General features: G+C 39.3%; 1 protein-coding gene across 1 annotated transcript in view; it reads right to left on the bottom strand.

The window, feature by feature from the left end:
* The window catches only part of SLC9A7 (solute carrier family 9, subfamily A (NHE7, cation proton antiporter 7), member 7), a 183,156-nt gene that overhangs the window by 26,008 nt on the left and 137,162 nt on the right, over positions 1-19,986 (bottom strand). Inside the window, exons 8-13 of the mRNA XM_012652292.1 lie at positions 18,809-18,914; positions 16,975-17,063; positions 16,770-16,883; positions 14,233-14,344; positions 10,698-10,851; positions 2,342-2,401 (exon numbers count right to left, since the gene is read on the bottom strand). Coding sequence (XP_012507746.1) covers positions 2,342-2,401; positions 10,698-10,851; positions 14,233-14,344; positions 16,770-16,883; positions 16,975-17,063; positions 18,809-18,914 — 635 coding nt within the window. The remainder of the gene's footprint in view (positions 1-2,341; positions 2,402-10,697; positions 10,852-14,232; positions 14,345-16,769; positions 16,884-16,974; positions 17,064-18,808; positions 18,915-19,986) is intronic.

A 19,986-nucleotide genomic window follows, 5' to 3' on the forward strand; every position in this document is an offset into this window, starting at 1 on the left:
TATATATAGTTAATCAAACTCCAGTCAATGCAGCCATCTTCAGATCTGGCTGTATACATGCCCTGGAAATCTAGTTCTGAGGATAGTCCTAACCAACGCCCCCTTTCAAAACTTGCCTTTTATCACCATTATGCCATGGAAGTTCCAACCTTCACTGCAGCCACTTGCTATCAACCACCTGTCTGAGATACAGTTCAAACTCTTGACAGCAGAGAGCCTAAAAGGACTGCTGGGCTCTCCCACAGACAGAGGAATGTGGGAAGGCCCCTTTGGGTCTCTTGGAGGGCCTTGCTACTGGTATAAGTGCTGAATAAGAGATTTCCAAGAAAGGAAGCAAAGACCTAGGCTTGCTACTGCTTTTTAAATGCCAAAAACAAAACAAACAAAACAAACAAAACAGACCAGGGGCCGTGAGACACAAATGATGTTCTGCAATTTCTTTCCCCATTCAAGGCTGTTTACTTTAGGGCAATTTAATAATTACTTTTCTGGCAAGGTTGAGGGTGCCTTGGACCAATCCCCAAGGATGACAATGGACCCTGTAGCTCCCGACAAAGAGTCCCACCCTTGGGGCAGAGCCCAGAACCAAACTGGTCTCTGGGAACAGGAGGTAAAGCAATGGTCCAGGGTGTTTTTGTGTGGGGCTGGGCAGCAAGAAAGACCAGGCACAGGATTTTAATTGCCAACTTAAAGCCTCAGAAGACTTGAGGGTCTCCCAAGTTTATGAAATTTCTAGTTTCAGGCAACTATTTACAATATATTTTTCACTCCTGAACTGCTATAATGCTTTTGATCCAGAACACTGGAACTTTTTGTGCTGTTTTATTACATCATATTTTAACATTCCCCTGATACAACAGGGCTGAGCTCATTAGAGCACATATGACAGTCTTTTCTTCCAGAATAAACTGAATTATCCTTATTTTCATTAGGAATGAGACAAATGTGGTAATCCCACACCAAATGAGAAAATAAAGCAATCAAACTGATGTGCTCATTCTGAAATGAATAATGATAATTAATAATCTCCTTGCTCATATAATAATTTGCCCATTCTGATCAACAGATAAAATGCCATGAAATCTCAGAAATTTTAAGTGTTCTACTTTAACTGATAATTTAAAAAAAAAATCTGAATGGTTCAGGCTCTGAATAATTTGAGGAATATGAGACACGCACTTTCATACAAAACCCGGAACACCAGATCATAATCTGAATTCTCTCATGTCCCAAGTATAATAACTTATATTTGGCCTGAAGGACATTCCTTCTTAAAGGTGGGATGCTTCAAAGGAAAGAGTTTCATCAGTCTGTAACTTAACTAGTACCTAAAGTCAGTCTCCAAAAATGAACTAGTGTGTGTGTGTATGTGTGTGTGTGTGTGTGTGTGTGTGTGTGTGTGCGCGCGCTTTAAATAGTAGAAAAAAGTATGATCCTAGTGAGCTTAAACACTTAAATTCATTTCATGTGTGTACATCTGGGGCCTGGTGATATGCCAAGACCCATGCCCCATGGGGACCCATGACAGGTACCACTGTTTTCACCACCGCCCTCGGGGAGTGAAATATCTTCACAGTGTAAGAACAGAGTTGAAGCCTGTTTTGCATTTGATTTATCTATCAGCACCAAGAATCAGATCAGGAGGAAAGAATGCCAATCAGAGATACAGAAAGGAAAAGAAAGAAGAAACATTAAAGTTTTTACTCTGTTTGAATTGACATCACCGCCTTTAGGCATAATTATCTCATGAACTCAGATGAACACCAAGAAACAAATTGCATTAGATGAATCTTTACCCTTTTGGTTAAAAAAAATGTTCTTCATATCTTCTGATTCACCATAAGGTACAAGTACACAAACACATAGTTTTAAAAAGAACTACAAAAGCACTGGCATTTAATTAAGATAGTATAAGTTATACCGCAGTCATGGCTGCAATATGAAAATCAAGTTCTCTTTATGAGTTAAAGCTTTATTTACTAGATCATATGCAGGATGTTGTGGAAAAAGTATCTGTGGCTCTGAAAACGAGCTGCTCTTAACATTAAGCTCAGTTATACAAAAAGTAGACACTTGCTACCTCAGGCTTTGGTGTTGGCAACACATTGTCCAAAATGTGGGGAAAGCAGCCAGAATCCCAGAAACATCAATCAACCCAGAGAAAGGTTAGAAAGAATGATTAGAATCGACTTAACCTCTTGCCCCTTTACTAAAAGGGTTGGGAGTTGGCGCACGCAGGAAGGAAGAAAGAGAAAAACAGCATAAAGAGAAATGTCTCGGGTTAGAAAGAGGAGAAAAGCCAGGCCCAGTTAATTTTTGTCTGAGGATGCCCTTGTGTCACCTGAAGTACTGCCAGTGGCGTTCATTCTGGTCCTCTTCGGAGGGCTCCTTGACACCAACTCTGGGCAGCAGAAGAAGGGAATGTGAGTATGACGGGGACAACAGGGGAACCAGGAGCTCTGGGCAGGTGATCTGGACCACGTCCATGAAAGAATAGGCTGTCTCACTTTCAATATAAATCCATACCCTTTCTTAAACTGTCCCCATTCTCTAAAACCCTGAGAGGCAGAGGCTGCTAAATTTAAATGTAAAGCAATAATGTTAGGAGCCAGGTCAAACGAGGAGCGATTAGGAATGAAGCTAAGCCTCTCAAAATACAACGCAATGAAATCAGAGGAATAAATGCACCTCATAGAAAATGAATTTATACAATTTTTCAGGAATTCATCTGTATCATACAGCAAGATACAACCATATAAAAAATAGAAAAGGGAAAATTAATTGTTACTAAACACATATTTGAAGTGTTTACACAGTTTTACACATATTTGACAGAAAGAACAAAAAAACACTATATTATTGAAAAACAGCAACAATACTTAAGAAGACAAAGATGGCCTTTTCTTCTAGAGAAACAAACCACATTGTCCACAGGATCAACCTGAAGGTTAGAAATCCAGCCTCTGCTATTCTCTTTACCTTGTGGCCTTTGAGTTGACATGGTCCACTTTCACCTTTCTTAATAATTTCTGGGTTATTCAGAGTGCATTTGAACTTTATCATCATGTTAGAGCAGGGTTTCATAAACTTGGCACTAGTGACATTTTGAACCAGATAATTCTCTGTTGTGAGAGGCCATCCTGTGCACTATAGCATGTTCAGCAGCAACCCTGGCTTCTACCCACAAGATAGATACCAGTAGCAATACCCCCCGACACAGGCTATGGCCACTAAAAATGTCTCCAGATACTGCCAAATGTCCCCAGGGGAGCAAAATTTCCCTCAGTTGAGAACCATTGCACTAAATTATATATTCTCAATGGAGGTGATATTGCCCCCATGGGTATGGAAATTGGTTCTTGTGGAACACAAAAAAATCTGACCTATTACAATGGTTTGTAGCCCTCCAATGGTCATAGCACATGAATAGATATATAGCAGATTGGTGGTAGTAAAATTCCACTGGGAGGAGGCAATTGGGAAAAAAAAATTTTAAAGTCTCCTTAGGGGACCAATAACGAAAAAAAAATTGAGAAACACTGTGCTAGACAATGCCCAAATTCTCATGCTACTAATAGCCTCTGAAATATGCTAGTTAAGAACATGATGCTTCTTAAGGTGGTATTTTTTAACCAGTTACATGCTCAGAATGTGACTTAAAACATTCTCTCTATATTACTACAGCTCTGAAAAATTATAACAAATACCAGAAAAACAAGCTGGATTCTTTTAATGTAAGATTCATTGTCTCAGAATAATGGCCAACAAACATATGAAAAAATGCTCAACATCTCTAATCATCAGGGAAATGCAAATCAAAACCACAATGAGATATCACTTATCTCCAGTGAGAATGGCCTTTATCAAAAAGTCCCAAAACAATAAATGTTGGTGTGGATGCGGAGAGATAGGAACACTCATACACTGCTGGTGGGACTGCAAACTAGTGCAACCTCTGTGGAAAGCAATATGGAGATACCTTAAAGAGATACAATTAGAAGTACCATTCGATCCAGCAATCCCATTACTGGGCATCTACCCAAAAGACATTCTATAAAAAAGACATTTGCACTTGAATGTTTATAGCAGCACAATTCACAATTACAAAGATGTAGAAACAACCCAAGTGCCCATCAATACATGAGTAGATTAATAAAATGTGATATATGTATACCACAGAGTACTCTCAGCTATAAGAAACAATGGAGATATAGCACCTCTTGTATTATCCTGGATAGAGCTGGAACCCATTCTACTAAGTGAAGTATCCCAAGAATGGAAAAATAAGCACCACACGTACTCACCATCAAATTGGTTTTAACTGATCAACACCTAAATGCACATATAGGAATAACATTCATCGGGCGTCAGGCAGGTGGGAGGGGGAAGGAGGGTATGGGTATATACACACCTAATGGGTGCGGTGCACACCGTCTGGGGGATGGACACGCTTGAAGCTCTGACTGGGGGGGGTAAAGGGGGAAGGGCAAGGGCAATATAAGTAACCTAAACATTTGTACCTCCATAATATGCTGAAATTAAAAAAAAAGAAAAAAAAAGATTCATTGTCTCTTGAATAATAGTAATAATAATAGTAGCAGTTGTAATGCTATGGTTAGTAATAATAATAAAACAACTAGAATATACTAAGTGATTACCATGTGCCAGATGGTACATTTAATAAGAGACTTCGTCATGATATTTATTTATTATCCCATTTTATCCTCACACTATGATCATCTCCATTTAATTGGTCAGGAAACCGAGGGTTAGAGGAGAAATAAGTTGCTCAAGGTCACAAAGGTAGAAATAGTGGAGCCAAGATTCCAACTCAGCCTGTTAGACCCTAGAGTCCCCGCTCCTCACCTTCCAGGATACTGCCTTTGATTATAAGGTGGCATCTTTAAACTCTTTTAAAATAGCCAGGTACAAATGCTATTACATAAAGAGCTCAGGGCTTTTCCCTGCCTTTACTCCTTACATTATCTTGCAAAGAGCTTTATTATAAATTCTCAGTCTAACAGGATTATACTAAGCAGAGAGTTCTTACTTGTCCTTGAATGATTATATTACTGCACTCTGAAGTGTGAAGGTTACTGGTTCGTTTGGCCACCTGGGTGTGCGCCCCACCCCGCCATCACCACTGCTTCGTGTGTGTCACTTGAAGCTAGGGGCTCCACGAGGACAGCCACCATGCTGCCATAATGTACTCAGGACTCAGAGGCTCACCAGCCGAAATAATCCCATGATCATTTTTTAAGTTGCCAAAATTATTGTCCTTTGTGAATAACAACTGTTACTTAAGAGACTAAGAAAAATATTATGTAGTTTGTGCACTAACAGAAAGCAATTTGCACATTTTGCCATTATGTTTTAAAATACCAATCACAAAACACCAATTTAAAAAGGTAAATTGGATTTATGGAGAACAGTGACCTGGCTTTGGATTTGTAGTTACATTTATTTTTATTTTATACACAGACTTGACATTAGCCATGGTTAAGAATCATAGCTAACTCTTAATTATTTATAGTGAACTCTAAGACCCACCCTGGGCTTCTGACTTCTGAGCAGCTACTTAACAGCTCATTAGGGCCTCTATCAGCAGCCTGGAAAAGTAAGGAACAAGTAGGTACTGATCCTACTAAGATCACAGGGGCCAAAACACCACACTGAACTTCAGGGGGTTTCTGAATCAATTTAGAATAAGAACTTGAGTTACAGAAATGATTCATGGCCATTAAGTAACACCACAAGCCACAAGCTAGAAAAACCAATCAGTCTCATTACCTTATTTTAGAGGGAATTTCTTTTGATGTAATCTCTGTAAATGTCAGTTTGTACACTTACATAATCATTATTTATATACATCTGGAAATATGAACTGACACCATATGTATTTTTCAACAATGGCATACTTTGCTTCATTATGCTGTCTGGGTAGAGTTGGACAGAAGGAAGAAAACAATACAGATAGGAACAAAAATCAATTAAAGTGAAATTAGAAAATGAATGGAATAAACAGCTGATTATTTGAAAAGGTCAATAAAGTTGACAAAGTCTAGCAAGACTGATCACAAAAACAGAAGATACATATTATCAGGAATAAAATATCAAAAAATACCAGGAATAAAACAGGGGATCATCACTATAGACCTAATGAACATTAAAAGGATAATAAGGGAACGCTATGAATAACATAAACTTGACAACTTAGATGAAACTGACCAATTTCACAAACTATCACAACTTACCCAATATGAATGAAACAGATAACCTGAATAGTCCTATAACTGTTAAAGAAATTAGCTGCATAAATTAAGAACTCCTGAAAAAGAAGTCTCCAGGCCCAGATGGTTTCACTGGAGAATTCTACCAAATGGTTAAAGGAAAGAATTAACGTCAATTCTATACTACCTCATCAAGAAAACAGAAGAGTAGGGAACACGTCCCAACTCATTTTGCAAGGCCAGATTACCCTGATACCAAAAACACAGGCAGTACCAAAAAAGAACTACAGATCAATATTCCTCACGAACATGGACATCCTTAACAAAATATTTCCTCATAGAATTCAGCAATATTTAAAAGAGCACTATACCACAACTGAGTGGGGTTTATTTCAAAGAAGGCTGGTTTGATATTTGAAAATTAATCGATGTAATCTACCATATTAATAGGCTGAACAAGAAAAATCATATGATCACATCAATTGATGCAGAAAAAGTATTTGATAAAATTGAAGCCTTGTTCATGACAAAAACCCAGAAAACTAGCAATAGATAGAAATTTCCTCAACTTGATGATGAACACCTACAAAACACCTACAGCTAATATTACACTTAATAGTGAAAGACTGAATGCTTTCCTCTTAAAATCGAGAACAAGGCGAGGATGTCCATACACACCACTCTTATTCAACATAGTACTGAAAGTCCTAGCCAGAGCAATAAGGCAAGAAAAGGAAACAAAAGCCATGCTGGTTGGAAAGGAAGAAACAAAACCGTCTCTATTTGCAAATGACATGATGATTTATGTAGAATATCCCAAAGAAGCTACCGAAAAAAAAAAAAAAAAGAAAGAAAGAAACACCAAAAACCCTCCTAGAACTAATAAGTAGGTTATGCAAGGTAACAGGATATAAGATCTAAAAAAAGATGTACAGGCCTCATATGCTAAAAATTACAAAACACTGATGAAAGAAATCAAAGAGGGTCTAAATAAATGGAGAAACATACCATGTTCATGGATTGGAAGATTCAATATAATAACGATGTCAATCTTCCCAAAAATTGGTATATAGGTTTAATGCAATTCCTATGAAAGTACCATCATGATTTTTTATATAGATAACCTTATTCTAAAATGTATATGGAAAGGAACTAAAATAGCTATAACAATTTAAAAAAAGAAGAACAAAGCAGAAGGAATCATTCTACTTGATGCTAAGATTTACTCTACAACTATAGTTATCAAGATACTATGGTATTAGTGGAGGGATAGTCGCACAAATCAGTGGAGCAGTACAAAAACAGACCCCCATGCATACAGACAATTGGATTTTTGACAAAAGAGAAAAAGTGTTTGCATTGAGTAAGGATAGTCTTTTTAACATATCATGCTGGAACAACTAGATAACCATAGGTAAATAAAATAAAATCTTAACCTAAATCTCACACTTATATGAAAATTAACTTAAAATGGATCATAGATTTAAATGTAAAGTGTAAAACTAAAAAACTTTTAGAAGATAACACACAAGAAAATCTTCAGGACCCAGGGCTTGGTGAAGAGTCCTTAGATATGACACCAAATGCATGATCCATAAAAGGAAAAAACAAAAACAAAAAAAAAAATTGCACTTCATCAAAATTAAAACTCCTCTATGAAAGACTCTATTAAAAGGATTAAAAGATAAGCTATGGGGGTGGAGGGGGGCAGAAAAAAAAGATAAGCTACGGAGTAGGAGAAAATATTTGTAAACCATGTATCTGACAAAAGACTAGTATCTAAAGAACTCTCAAAACTCAATTTAAAAAAACAAATAATCCAATTAGAAAATGGACAAAAGACTTCAACAGATATTTCACCGAAGAAGATATATAAATGGCAAATAAATGCATGAAGTGATGTTCATCATCATTAGACATGAGAAAAATGCAAATCAAGACCACAATGAGATATCCCCATACACCTACTAGAGCAGCTGAAATTTAAAAATGTGACAATACCAAATTCTGGTGACAATGCTAAGAAACTGGATTTATCATACACTGCTGGTGGGAATATAAAATGGTACAGACACTCTGGAAAACTGTGTCAGTTTCTTATAAAACTAAACATATACTTACTGTCCAACCCAGAAGACACACTGCTAGGCATTTATCTCAGATACATGAAAACTTATATCCACAAAAATACCTATACATGAATATTCATAGAAGCTTTATTTATAACAGCCCCAAACTGGAAACTATCCAAATGTTCTTCAAGGGGTGAATGGTTAAACAAACTCTGGTACATCCCTACCACAGAATACTACTACTCAGCAATAAAATGGAACAAACTAATGATCCATGCAAGAACCTAGATGCGTCTCCAGGGCATTATGCTGAGTGGGGAAAAAAGCCAATCTTAAAATACCATATACTGTAGGATTCCATTTATATAATATTCTTGAAATGACATTGTCATTTCATTCATCTTTGCATTTGGCGACGCATGCTCTCAGCTCTGGGTAGGATTGTTTTAATGACTCACTTTTCGAAATGGGTTACAAGTACAAAAGTCAACTCTCTACTCAATGGAAAACCATTTGGTCCTGCATATGTTGAGGGGGGCAGAAAATGACTTATAAAATAGCATGAAAAACAAACATGATTTAATCAGGCTCTGAGCATCCAGGACACATCCTGGGTGACCAGACAAATAGGAGCAGGAAATAATCTCAGAAGTCACTGAATGCAAGGATTCTCAACTGTGTGCAGGGTAAACCTCCTTTCTTACCCTCATTCTGCTACAAAGATGAAAGATGGTACCATCTTATGTCTTAAGTTTAAAGTCAAGAGACCGTAAATCTTCTTTTTCAGGTGTATATTTCCAAGGATGGATTATTTTCCTTAATTCAACCTTTGAGATTCATACCAGGCAGCTGAAGTTCTAACCATTCTAAATTTTATGACATAAAGTCTTTACCATAGCAACCCTTCTTTGTGGCATAGCACAGTGGTTAAGAGTGTGAGCTCTGTGGCATGACTGTCTTGGTTCAAATCCTAGCTCATCCACTTAAAGCTTTGTGACCTTGGATAAGTTATTGCTCCATGCCTCAGTTTCCCCAACTCTAAAATGGAGATAATAATATTCTCTCCCTTGTAGGAATGTTATGAGAATTATCTTAATATACACATGGCATCTTGAACAACGCCTGCAACTCAAGTATTAGTTATTACCCTGACTGTCACCGATAAGCCCCACGTAGATTCTGCAGACTCACTTGGATCTCAGACTGAGACATGCTAGCCCAGAAATAGTACCGTTGGCAGTGGTCAAGCCCAGGAATTCCTGCCTACCCTCAATACAGAAGCCCTAGATGGAAGAGACAATTCTCACAAATTCTTAGTTTCCCCCGCAACCCCAAGGATGACTGGAAGACCCCTGTTCATTTTCTCTCCTCCAAGCTGTGTACGCTCTGCAGCTATCTCATGCATTCTACATTCTAGAGATGGGAATAAAAACTAAAAGCCAATAAAGAAAGAAAAAAAACATTGCCACCTTGTGGCTTTTCGGAGAATTACTCTTCATATCTTTGCACTATCCAAGTGTCTTGTTCCGGATTACGGTCACCCTCTGCAGACCCAAAACTGTGGCAGGGGGCCAGAGCACCTCCAGTGATGCACAGCACAACATTTAGAGCTGAATGGCCCTTGAGATAATCTGGTAGAACATCTTCATTTCATGCTGGGGAAAACTGAAGCCCAAAGACATGAGGGGCTTGTCTTAAATCCAAGCCAGAGTTCGGCTGTGGGTCTCTTAAACCCTGATCCAATGACCTCTTTACCATAAGGTGCTGCGGCTCACAAACAGTTTGGAATTAAAATGCTCTTAAAAAAAATCAGACTCAGATCAGTGCCCCTCTGTCCTGACACAGCTGCAAAACCACAGACAGGGGATGTCCATGAGACTGCAACAGATGAGGGTTACACAGGAAATGTCACCTCTTTTGTGCATCCAAGCAAGAAGAGACACAGCATGCAGCTGCATGCTAAAATAAAATTCTAATTGCCTCTTTTTATTTCTGGCTGATGTGCTTATTCTTCAGGCTCTGGCTTTCATCTCAAAGGAATATGAAATACTGGACGCTGCCAGAGATGAAAGGTCTATTCTCTCTCCTGCAGCTTTAAGACTTTTTGAATTCTTGCCCTACTGTCACTGCTGTAACAGATCCAGATGTTTCTAATTCCTTTTATATTTGTGCCCGCAAAAATTTTAATGTCATTTTTTTTCTCCTGGAAAATTCAATACTCCAAACTTTTACTTATTGTTTGTTTTTTTTTAAAATTTAACCCCACCTCCCAAAAATCTGTAAAACTCTGCCATGAACTAAGTTGCAGCACATCCTGCATGGGCATATTAACATTCTCAATACCAGTAACAACTGACATATTTAGATACAAAACTGGCCTTAGCTCTAAACCGACCTTATATTAAGCCATGACAACATGGGTGTCGTGCCGCCTCCAATGACCCAGACAGTGAAGAAGACTATGAGGAGTGTGGTGGTGAACATCATCTGGCGAGCATAGGATGCCGTGTCGCGGATAGCCAAAGCAAATGCCATCGCTCCCCTGAGCCCTGCAGGGACCAAAGAGGAAGATCTCTTGGTTATAAGGATAAATGACAATGTCTCCTCAAAAATCCACTGCTGTCACTTTGGGGCTAATAAACTCTTATCAATTTATGCTTCAGGGACCAAGTTATTTTACTCAGAAAGAATAACCTTAAAAATATATAATTTTCTTCTATTTGAGACTGTCTTTTGCAAAATTCCCAAATATAATGAGAAGAACATTGCACTGCTTTGTAAAATACATTTTAGAATAACTCTCTTTTATTAAATGATTCTCTTGCTAGTATTAATAACATGAAGTAAAAAGCAATATAAATAGGTAATAATATAAGCTAAGTCTGTGATTCAAACACTACCCAAGCACTATACTGTCAACATAAACTTAAAAAAATAGGCTAGGTATGAGTATGTCGAATTTGTGGGAAATAGTTCAGCACTTCCATAGCAAAGGGGGAAGCCACACAGAAAAGTGAAAACACAATGTGAACCACATTTGGGGTTGGCAACTCTTTCTGTAAAGGGCTAGATATTAAATATTTTAGGATTCGTGGGCCAAGAGGAAAAATCAAGGCTGTTGCATGGATACTTATATAAAAGAGAGAAAACAAATTTGCATAAATTTTCATTGACAACAATCAGGAATATAACAATAATAATAACAGTGTACTTGGTTGTAATACGGGTCTACCAATGAAAAGAGGGGAATTCTTTTGGGAGGGGATATCTCGCTTAATTGGGTTTCAAAGTTAGTGTCCCCTATCACTTAACAGATTGCAAATATTCATCTGTAAAAGGCATTCTTAGCTCACTGGGTATATAAAGACAGGCAGTGGCCAGATTTGGCCCAGGAGCTATAGTTTGCTGACCCCTGATCTACATTTAATGGGTTTTGAGGTTAACACCATTTTAATGTTTAAGAGTTTATCTTTCTAAGCTCTTTTTTTCCTTCCCCATACCATGCTCACAATTGGTTTCACAGTAAAGAACGAATCTACAGTCATTAGCATTATACATATCTAGTATAAATTTTTATTCACCATGGGCAAGACTATGTCCATATTATGTGAGAAAATGAGAAGTCTGACCTATATCTATTTGTACATTTCCCACCTTTCCCAATTATTTCACAGTTATTAATGTATGTAATCTGAGAGCTTCACTACAATTCATGAAAGAAGAATGATTCAAAAAAAGTTACATAAAAAAGAGCAAAGATAATGTTTTCTATCAATCTGTCCTAGCGAAATATTTATACGTACCTAGGGCACCCTACAGTCAACTAGCTATTTCATCAGCCAATATTTAAGCCTCTAAAGGGATGTGGTCTCAAAGAAGAAAATTGGGGGTCAGAGAGAGATAATGTATGACACGTTTTTCTGTATGTCATTAGGTAAACATGGTAAGCAATATAAAAGTGAGACCTCAGGTATTAATATTGCATAGCCTTGAAGAATGAGTTCCCTTTGATAGCCAGATCTCTCTGAAGATAAAATAATTGTTACTGGAGATATCATTAAACAGCACTGGGTACTCAGCCTTTTAGTACAGAAACTGATTTTAAGTTGGCCTAGATGACAGTTAGCTCCAACTCATCTTTCTCCTACCCACCAGTATTTTCCTAATATGGATATAGGAGCTTATCGTTGCCTTCCTCATCAAGCTCTAAATGTGCCCTTGCTACTCTTGAGTAAAGCCCAAACTCTTTGGCACAGCACTGGAGCCTCTCTGTGGTCTCCATTCTACAGCAGTGGTTCTCAAAGTGTGGTCCTCAAACCAGCAGCAGCAGCAGCAGCAGCTGAGAACATGTTAGAAATGCAAATTCCTGGGGCCTACCCCATACCCCTAGAATCAGATTAGTGGGGCCCAGCAATCTGTGGTTTAACAAGCCCAACAGGCAATTCTGGTGTAACCTAAAGGGTGAAAATATGAGTTTAGATGTCATTTTCCCATCCAGCCTCACCCTCTTTCTGTATTACTCCGCATGCCTGACATTTAAATCAGACAGTTGCCCTTCCAGGAACAAGCCACACGTGGCAATGCTTTTCTGCCTTTCCAACCTGCTGCCTCCTGAAATTCCATGTCTTTCAAGCCCAGTTTGAAGGCTATCCCCTTTGTGAAGATGGTCCTGAGCCATCCTCTTCTTGTCCACATTTCCTTCATACCTCTTTTGTGAAACTGGCCATCCTTTCCCGGGAGAAAATGAGCTCTTTGTGCACTTGCCTCCTCCTAGTGGACTGTGAGCTCCGTGAAGGAGGCTGGGCTTCATACCCTCCACAACCTAGAACTGTGGCTTATAAAAAGACGATGCTGAATACATGCTTGTCAGAGTGAGAGGAAATCATTTTGGCAGGCTGCACCCTTATCTGAGTTCAGATGCAAGCTGGCATGAGACAAAGTGACTGCCTTACCGAGCAGTGCCTGTTGGTTTGATTTCAATATGACTCTATGAGGCCTCCAAGAACTACTGAGTGGCAGTAAAAGTGGCTGGTACTCCGTCTGCCCTTTTCTACAGCCCCTCTTTCTCCCCCACTCAGGACAAAAGTGTCTTTAAGGATCACAGTGCTGCCGCAAACATCTCCTCCCTCAGATCTGCAGAGATGCTCTCACTTGGGTCTCCTTTATATAAAGGACGATGCTTACCACGCTCACTACATTATCCACTCATGCCAAGTGCTCTCTCCTTTCTTTACCTCCACATCTATTGTTATTGTCCTTTGTCCCTTCAGTGGCTCCTCCAGACTTCTCAGCTTTCCAGTGAGAAGTGGGGGGATGTCGCAGACAGTGTAAATTAAGTGGGACTAACACAGCTTTTAAATTCCAGCTTTGGGTTCCTCTTGCTTAGGTGAGTGTATTTTATTTCTTTCGCTGCACAGAAAGTAAGAGCTGGGGGACCTCAACTAATTAGTTCAATTTCATCATTTTACAAGAGAGGATATTGCAGTTGGGAGGTACTGAGTAACGTGGCCCATGTTCTTTCTCATCAAGAGCTATTTTCCTTCTAATTTTAGGTCTGAATCCCTTCTGGGAGTTTAAGGGTTATAAACACCTACTAGAAAATACATCATTGGAAGTTCTTGATTTAATTCAACTGGTATTGACCGATTTATCTAAAATCTATCTAAAAATGAGTCCTAGATCTCTTGAGTTGTAGAAATGAATTAAAGATGTATTTTATGGGAGAATGTTCACATTTGGTAGTATGGTTTGCAAAATCAATACTAATTCAATAGAACATGTACATCTGTCTACTCAGCACCGTAGGGGATATAAATGAACCAGAAACTTGAATGTCTGCCTTTTCATGGGCCTTATCAATTATATGTTAATCATACTATTATTACCTGCTAAATAAAATTCATTTTCTTTACACTTATACTTTTTTTTACCTGAAAACATCATCATGTGTTGAAAATTCCAGCCAATCTTATGCCTTCTGCCCAAGTTGAGGAAGAAGGAGAGTGGGTAGATATGCGCAGCTCTGCCCAAGAAGATGGCAACCTGGCCACCAGGTGGAGGTTAAGGGCCCAACAGGTTTCCAGAATAGCACTTCCACACAACCTCTGGCTGAGCAGAGAATTTTAAGAATGCCGTGACACCTCGCTATGGTCCAGAGAGCTGCCCAAAGAAGCCCGGCTGTCTAGTTTCCCTCTAGACACGTCGCTCAGCAACAAAATGGGAGTCATTTGGCTGACTTTTTCCCCTCCTGATTCACAGAGATCATTTCTAGCCTGTTAAAAACACTGTTGGAAGTTCTTGATTTAATTCAACTGGTATTGAACAATTATCCAATCTATCTAAAAATGAATCTAGAAATAAGCAAAAGTAGCATGGCAGGAGTGGGGCATTGAGAGTACCAAATTGGGTTGGGCTCTACTGGCAGAAAAATCATAAGAAGAAAAAATGACGAACCCTGGAGTTGAACTTTAAAGAGAAAGTTTGCTGGTTAAGTGCTCACAAGCTTCACTTGCAAGTAAACATCTGGGACTCTAATAACCTGGAAGAGACTGCACATAAGAGGTAGGGAAACTTAAAGTATTCGTAACATGAAGAGAAATTCAGGCCACTCACAAGAATCAACCTGGGGAGATTTCTCTACCTAAGTGGCTAAAACATCTCTTGGAGATATAAGAAATGGAAAAGATGGGTGGAAAAGGAACTCTACTGTGGAAACCAAAGAATTCAGGGAAACCAGTCCTTAGTCACTTGCTGAGTTTAGAACAGTGCCCAACAGAGAGAGCTGCACATTTCCCTGGTCAGAGAAGGAAACCCCCATGGGAGGCCAAAGGAACAGGGAGCTTCCGTTTTGGCAAAGCACCAGCTGCAGTAACTGCAGCTGTTTCAGACAGAAGCCAGGGCGGAACTATCTTCTCTGCCTCCCACAGGGTAAAGCATTGCCTGTTTTTCTTCTTTCTTTTTTTTTCTTTCTTTTTGTTTTGTTTTGAACAGAAAGAACTAGGTAGTACTTATAAAGGACATTCTATCCCAGAGGCAAAGCAAAAGTCCTTAAGTGGTAAGTAGCTTTTAGGATTCGCAGAGGGCCCGGCTCACCCTCTGCCAGGCCCTCATCTGTAAACAAGGGCTGTGCTCTCACTATCTCTCACGGGCGCCATGCTAGGAATACAAATCAAAACAACACGCAACATCTTTCTTAATGAAGAACAAAAACATTGATCCCACAGATGTTTAGCTATCAGTCTGGTGAGCATATAAGTCCAAGAAATGAGCCACCAGTTTAAGCATATGACACTCTAACTAGAAGGACTCCAGCACTACAGTAGGTCACTATCACTGTCCAGCAGCTTGGTGAGTGTCAGTCATTCCTGCACAATAAATGAAAAGCCCAGAAGAGAAAAATATTCCTTTTTTGCCAACATTCTAAGACATAAAGATACTCATGTAGCTTTAGAAAAGGCAAAAGTGAGTGTCCAGCAATAGGGGACTTCTCAGTATCTTGAAATCAAGCCCCAGAAAAGTTCACCTTAATGAAAATAATAGTATCTGAGGCCAAGTGAGAGAAAGCCTCAGCTGTAGATCTATTGCTAGGCGCTCACAGCTCTCCTTACCTGAGAGAAGCCGACCCTCCGAACTGTGTCTTTTTTCCAGATACTGCACTCACAATGGGTCTAAATCGAGGGACCAAGTATTTTAACATTTTATCTTTTTTTGGGGGGGATGGCAAGCAGAATCTTTTCCACCATGATCTGTAGCCAGCAGCAGGGCAGCTTGGATGAAAGCATGGTCACTGCCTGCAGGTTTCTCTGGGTGGCCTGAGGAACGGCTGCCTACCCTGGGGACACAGTTGAGAACAAGACAAACAGAACCTTCAAGTCATCCAAATCAGGCAACCTCTGGGACTGGAATTAATGTGGCGATGAAACATCAAAAATAATTCTGGGGACTGACATCGTTGCTGACTTTTAGATTTACCAAGAAGGGCACGTTACAAAATAAACTATCACCTGCCAAGCACACGGCTGCCTACCCTGGGGACACAGTTGAGAACAAGACAAACAGAACCTTCAAGTCATCCAAATCAGGGAACCTCTAGGACTGGAATTAATGTGGCGATGAAACATCAAAAATAATTCTGGGGACTGACATGGTTGCTGACTTTTAGATTTACCCAAGAAGGGCACGTTACAAAATAAACTATCATCTGCCAAGCACCAGTTTAACAGAAAAGCCATCTTACACAGAAAATGCAGAAAAGATGATCTTCCAATAAATGAAGTTCTTTAAGTCAAATACATTTAGCTTTATGAAATGCCACTTAAGCCTTCTTTTTCTCACTGTAAAAACACTGTGAACTAGCACTGACTCAGTTACCCACTCAAAACAGAAATTATTATTAGCATTATTAGTATAGCTTCCCTAGCAGTGGTCGCCTCTCCACGTAGAAAATGGTGGAACAAGAAAAGGATACGAAAGCGCCAATGATGAATATGGGGCTGAAAACGTGCTTCTGGAAAGTAAACAGCGCCAGGCCCATGTAGGAGAAGATGAAGTTCTCTGCCAGGAAGTGTAACACCTCAAAGAGCTGTACAGAGAAGGGAAAAGGAAGCTTTAAACCCTGCAGTTTCCCCCTTCCCTGTATTAACAGGCAACTCATGAGTACCAGGCTCTCTCACCTGCTTGGTTCGACTTCTTGATTCCACTGACAAATTGTTGTAGGTGTAATGAGCTTGTGTGATTCCACAGAAAAGGACGGCTACAACACCTGTCAGGAGATTAAAAAAAAAATAATGGGGAAAAAAAGAGGCAGGAAAAAAAAACCCTGGTGAAACAAAAAGTTAAGGTAGATAAGCCCAGCATATTCAACTTCTTGAATATTTTTGAAAGTTCCCTATCACTGAATGCTCCCCAGCCCCTCACCTCTCATACCAACCTTTCCATCTCCTACCCCTGCCTCTGTCAAAGCCAAGTCCCCCAGTTCTCCCCTTGCTCCAGTCTTAAGGGCATTCTCTCCCCTCCTCTAAATGCTTACTTAATTCACCATCTGTAGTTGGCATACAGCATTCATTTCCCGTAAGGACCCTTCATATACTTTTGGCATATTCCTCTCTGTTTTTAGAATGAATGAATTTAATTTCAAGCCAATGCTTTATATTCTTGCATAATCTGGGGCTTCAGACAAAATAGATCGAGAGTACCATTCCATTTATCCAAGCCCTGAGGATCTAGATTTCCAGTTAATGGTGACCATTTTGTTGTACAAGACAACTGACACACCTGGGACTCTGCCTACACAATTATAGATAACTGTCAAGTTTTAAGGAAGTTAGGCATTTTATAATGCTGCATATAAAGATATATTGTCATATTTTGAAAAAGCGATAAAATTACATCCTAAGTACCTAGATTATGTATAGTAATTGTACTTAAGTTTTCTTATGGAAAGATTCAGTGATTTCTTTTTTAATGAGAGAATGTGAGGAACTAAAACCACATTATTAACCACACTAATATTATATGAGCTGGCACCATAACAACATGGTATTGAAAAACAATGATCAAATAGCCCAGAGACAAAACAATGAAAAACTGTGTTCACACTCAATCTGAGCAGATACAAAATTGCCTTTTAAGGAGACATATTTTGCTTATTATTGCTACTGTATGTAAAATAACATAGCAACCACAGGGAGGATACAAATAAAATTTTAATATATCCAGTAACCTTTGCAGCTGAACATTGACTTACAGTCAAAACCCAAAGGAAAAAAAGACATTTTATAAAAAAAGACACTTGCACTTGAATGCTTACAGCAGCACAATTCACAATTGCAAAGATGTGGAAACAACCCAAGTGCCTATCGATACATGAGTGGATTAATAAAATGTGGTATATGTATACATGGAATACTACTCAGCCATAAAAAGTGGTGATCCAGTACCTTTTGTAACAATCTGGATGGAACTGGAGACCATTCTTCTTAGTGAAGTATCACAAGAATGGAAAAACCCCACATGTACTCAATACTAAATTGGAACTAATCAATCAACACTTATGTGCACATATGGAAGTAAAACTCAAGGAAAATCAAGCAGGTGGCAGTGGGGAGAAGGGGATGGGTAAATCCACACCTAACAGGTACAATGCACACTAACTGGGTGAAGGGAACACCTATAACTTTGACTCAAACTGTACAAAAGTGAATTATGTAACCAAAATGTGTGTACCCCTGTAAAACTCTGAAATAAAAAAAAATTTAAAAAAAGAATGAGTATTCAATACAAAACTGAGTTTGGAATGATGAATTATTCTTAAAAAATCTGTTAACTTTTGGAAACGAAATGATCCATCAAGACAGAACACCAGCCTTGCTCAGCAATCCTCTATACAGACACTCGTTCAACAGCTAATCAGTTCCATGCAGCTGCTAAGTCTTCCCTCCCTTCAGAAGCTCCTAGAGCCCCGGTTACGGTGAAGGGAAGGATGGCCCAAGATGAGAGAAAACTCACCTGTAAATCCACAGGCTTCTGCCAAGAGGAACGTGCTCCAGGACATGAGGAAGAAGAGCGCTGTCTCCAGCAGGGGGAAGCAGTGCAGCTTGGTAAACTTGGTCACGTCAGCACCTTGTCAAGGACCACATCTCCAGGCACATGTGTCACAGGCACCAAGAACCACACTCTATTACCCCAGGACTCCTTCCTAAGAGCCAGCCTTTCCCTCCAACTCTGCTCTTGAGGCCCTAAAGCTGCTGCAGATTTTTTCAGTAATAAAAATTAAGCTTTCCAGCAGAACAGAGGTTCCCAGGGGCTGGGGAGAGGGGGGCATGGAGAGAGATTGTTTAATGGGTACAGACTTTCTGTTTGGGATGATGAAAAAGTTCTGGAAATAGGGCAGATGGTTACACAACATTGTGAGTGTGCTTAATGCCCCTGAATTATGCATTTAAAAATGGTTAAATGGCAAATTTTGTTAGATATATTTTACCATAATTTTAAAAAATTAATAAATGTAATATACCAAAAACCACTGACTTGCACACTTTAAATGGGTAGCTTATATGGTATGTGGATTATATCTCAATAAAACTATTTTTTTCAGCTTTCTAAAGAAACTGGCAACCGGTTTTCTGTGCTCCTTGCAATGCCCACCGTTCTGAGAGGTGCAGTCATGGCCTCAGGCTTGCCGGGAAAGTTAGTTCTGGCAGGGCTGTGAGGACAAGGCTCATGAGACTCTGATCCCTGTGTGCCACTGAGGCCTGAGTCCATAGCAGGGGCCTACTAAAGGCACACGAAAGAAAGGAAGACATACACAACTTCCAGGGCAGCTACCGTGTGCTGGTGTCACCTTTTGGAACCAGAGATCCCTCTACTAACACTGCCATTTGACAAAGGGCCAGCACACAACCATCTCATGGTAGTTCCACTGAGCAAAGTAAGTTTCCAGAGCATCAAAAGGGCCTCTATGAAGAAAGCAATCTAAATCTGTGCTGATACAGCAGCCACTAGCCACATGTGGCTACCGAACACTTAAAATGTGGCTAGTTTGAACTGAGATGTGCTGTAAGAGCAAAACACACACCATATTTCAAAGACTTGGCACAAAAACCAAATGTACAAAATCTCGTTAATAATTTTTGTTAATTTTTTTACATTGATTGCATGACGAAAGGATGTAGCTCTAATTAACC

This window comes from Propithecus coquereli, unplaced genomic scaffold, assembly GCF_000956105.1.
Source record: "Propithecus coquereli isolate 6110/MARCELLA unplaced genomic scaffold, Pcoq_1.0 Scaffold388, whole genome shotgun sequence".
Lineage (NCBI taxonomy): Eukaryota > Metazoa > Chordata > Mammalia > Primates > Indriidae > Propithecus > Propithecus coquereli.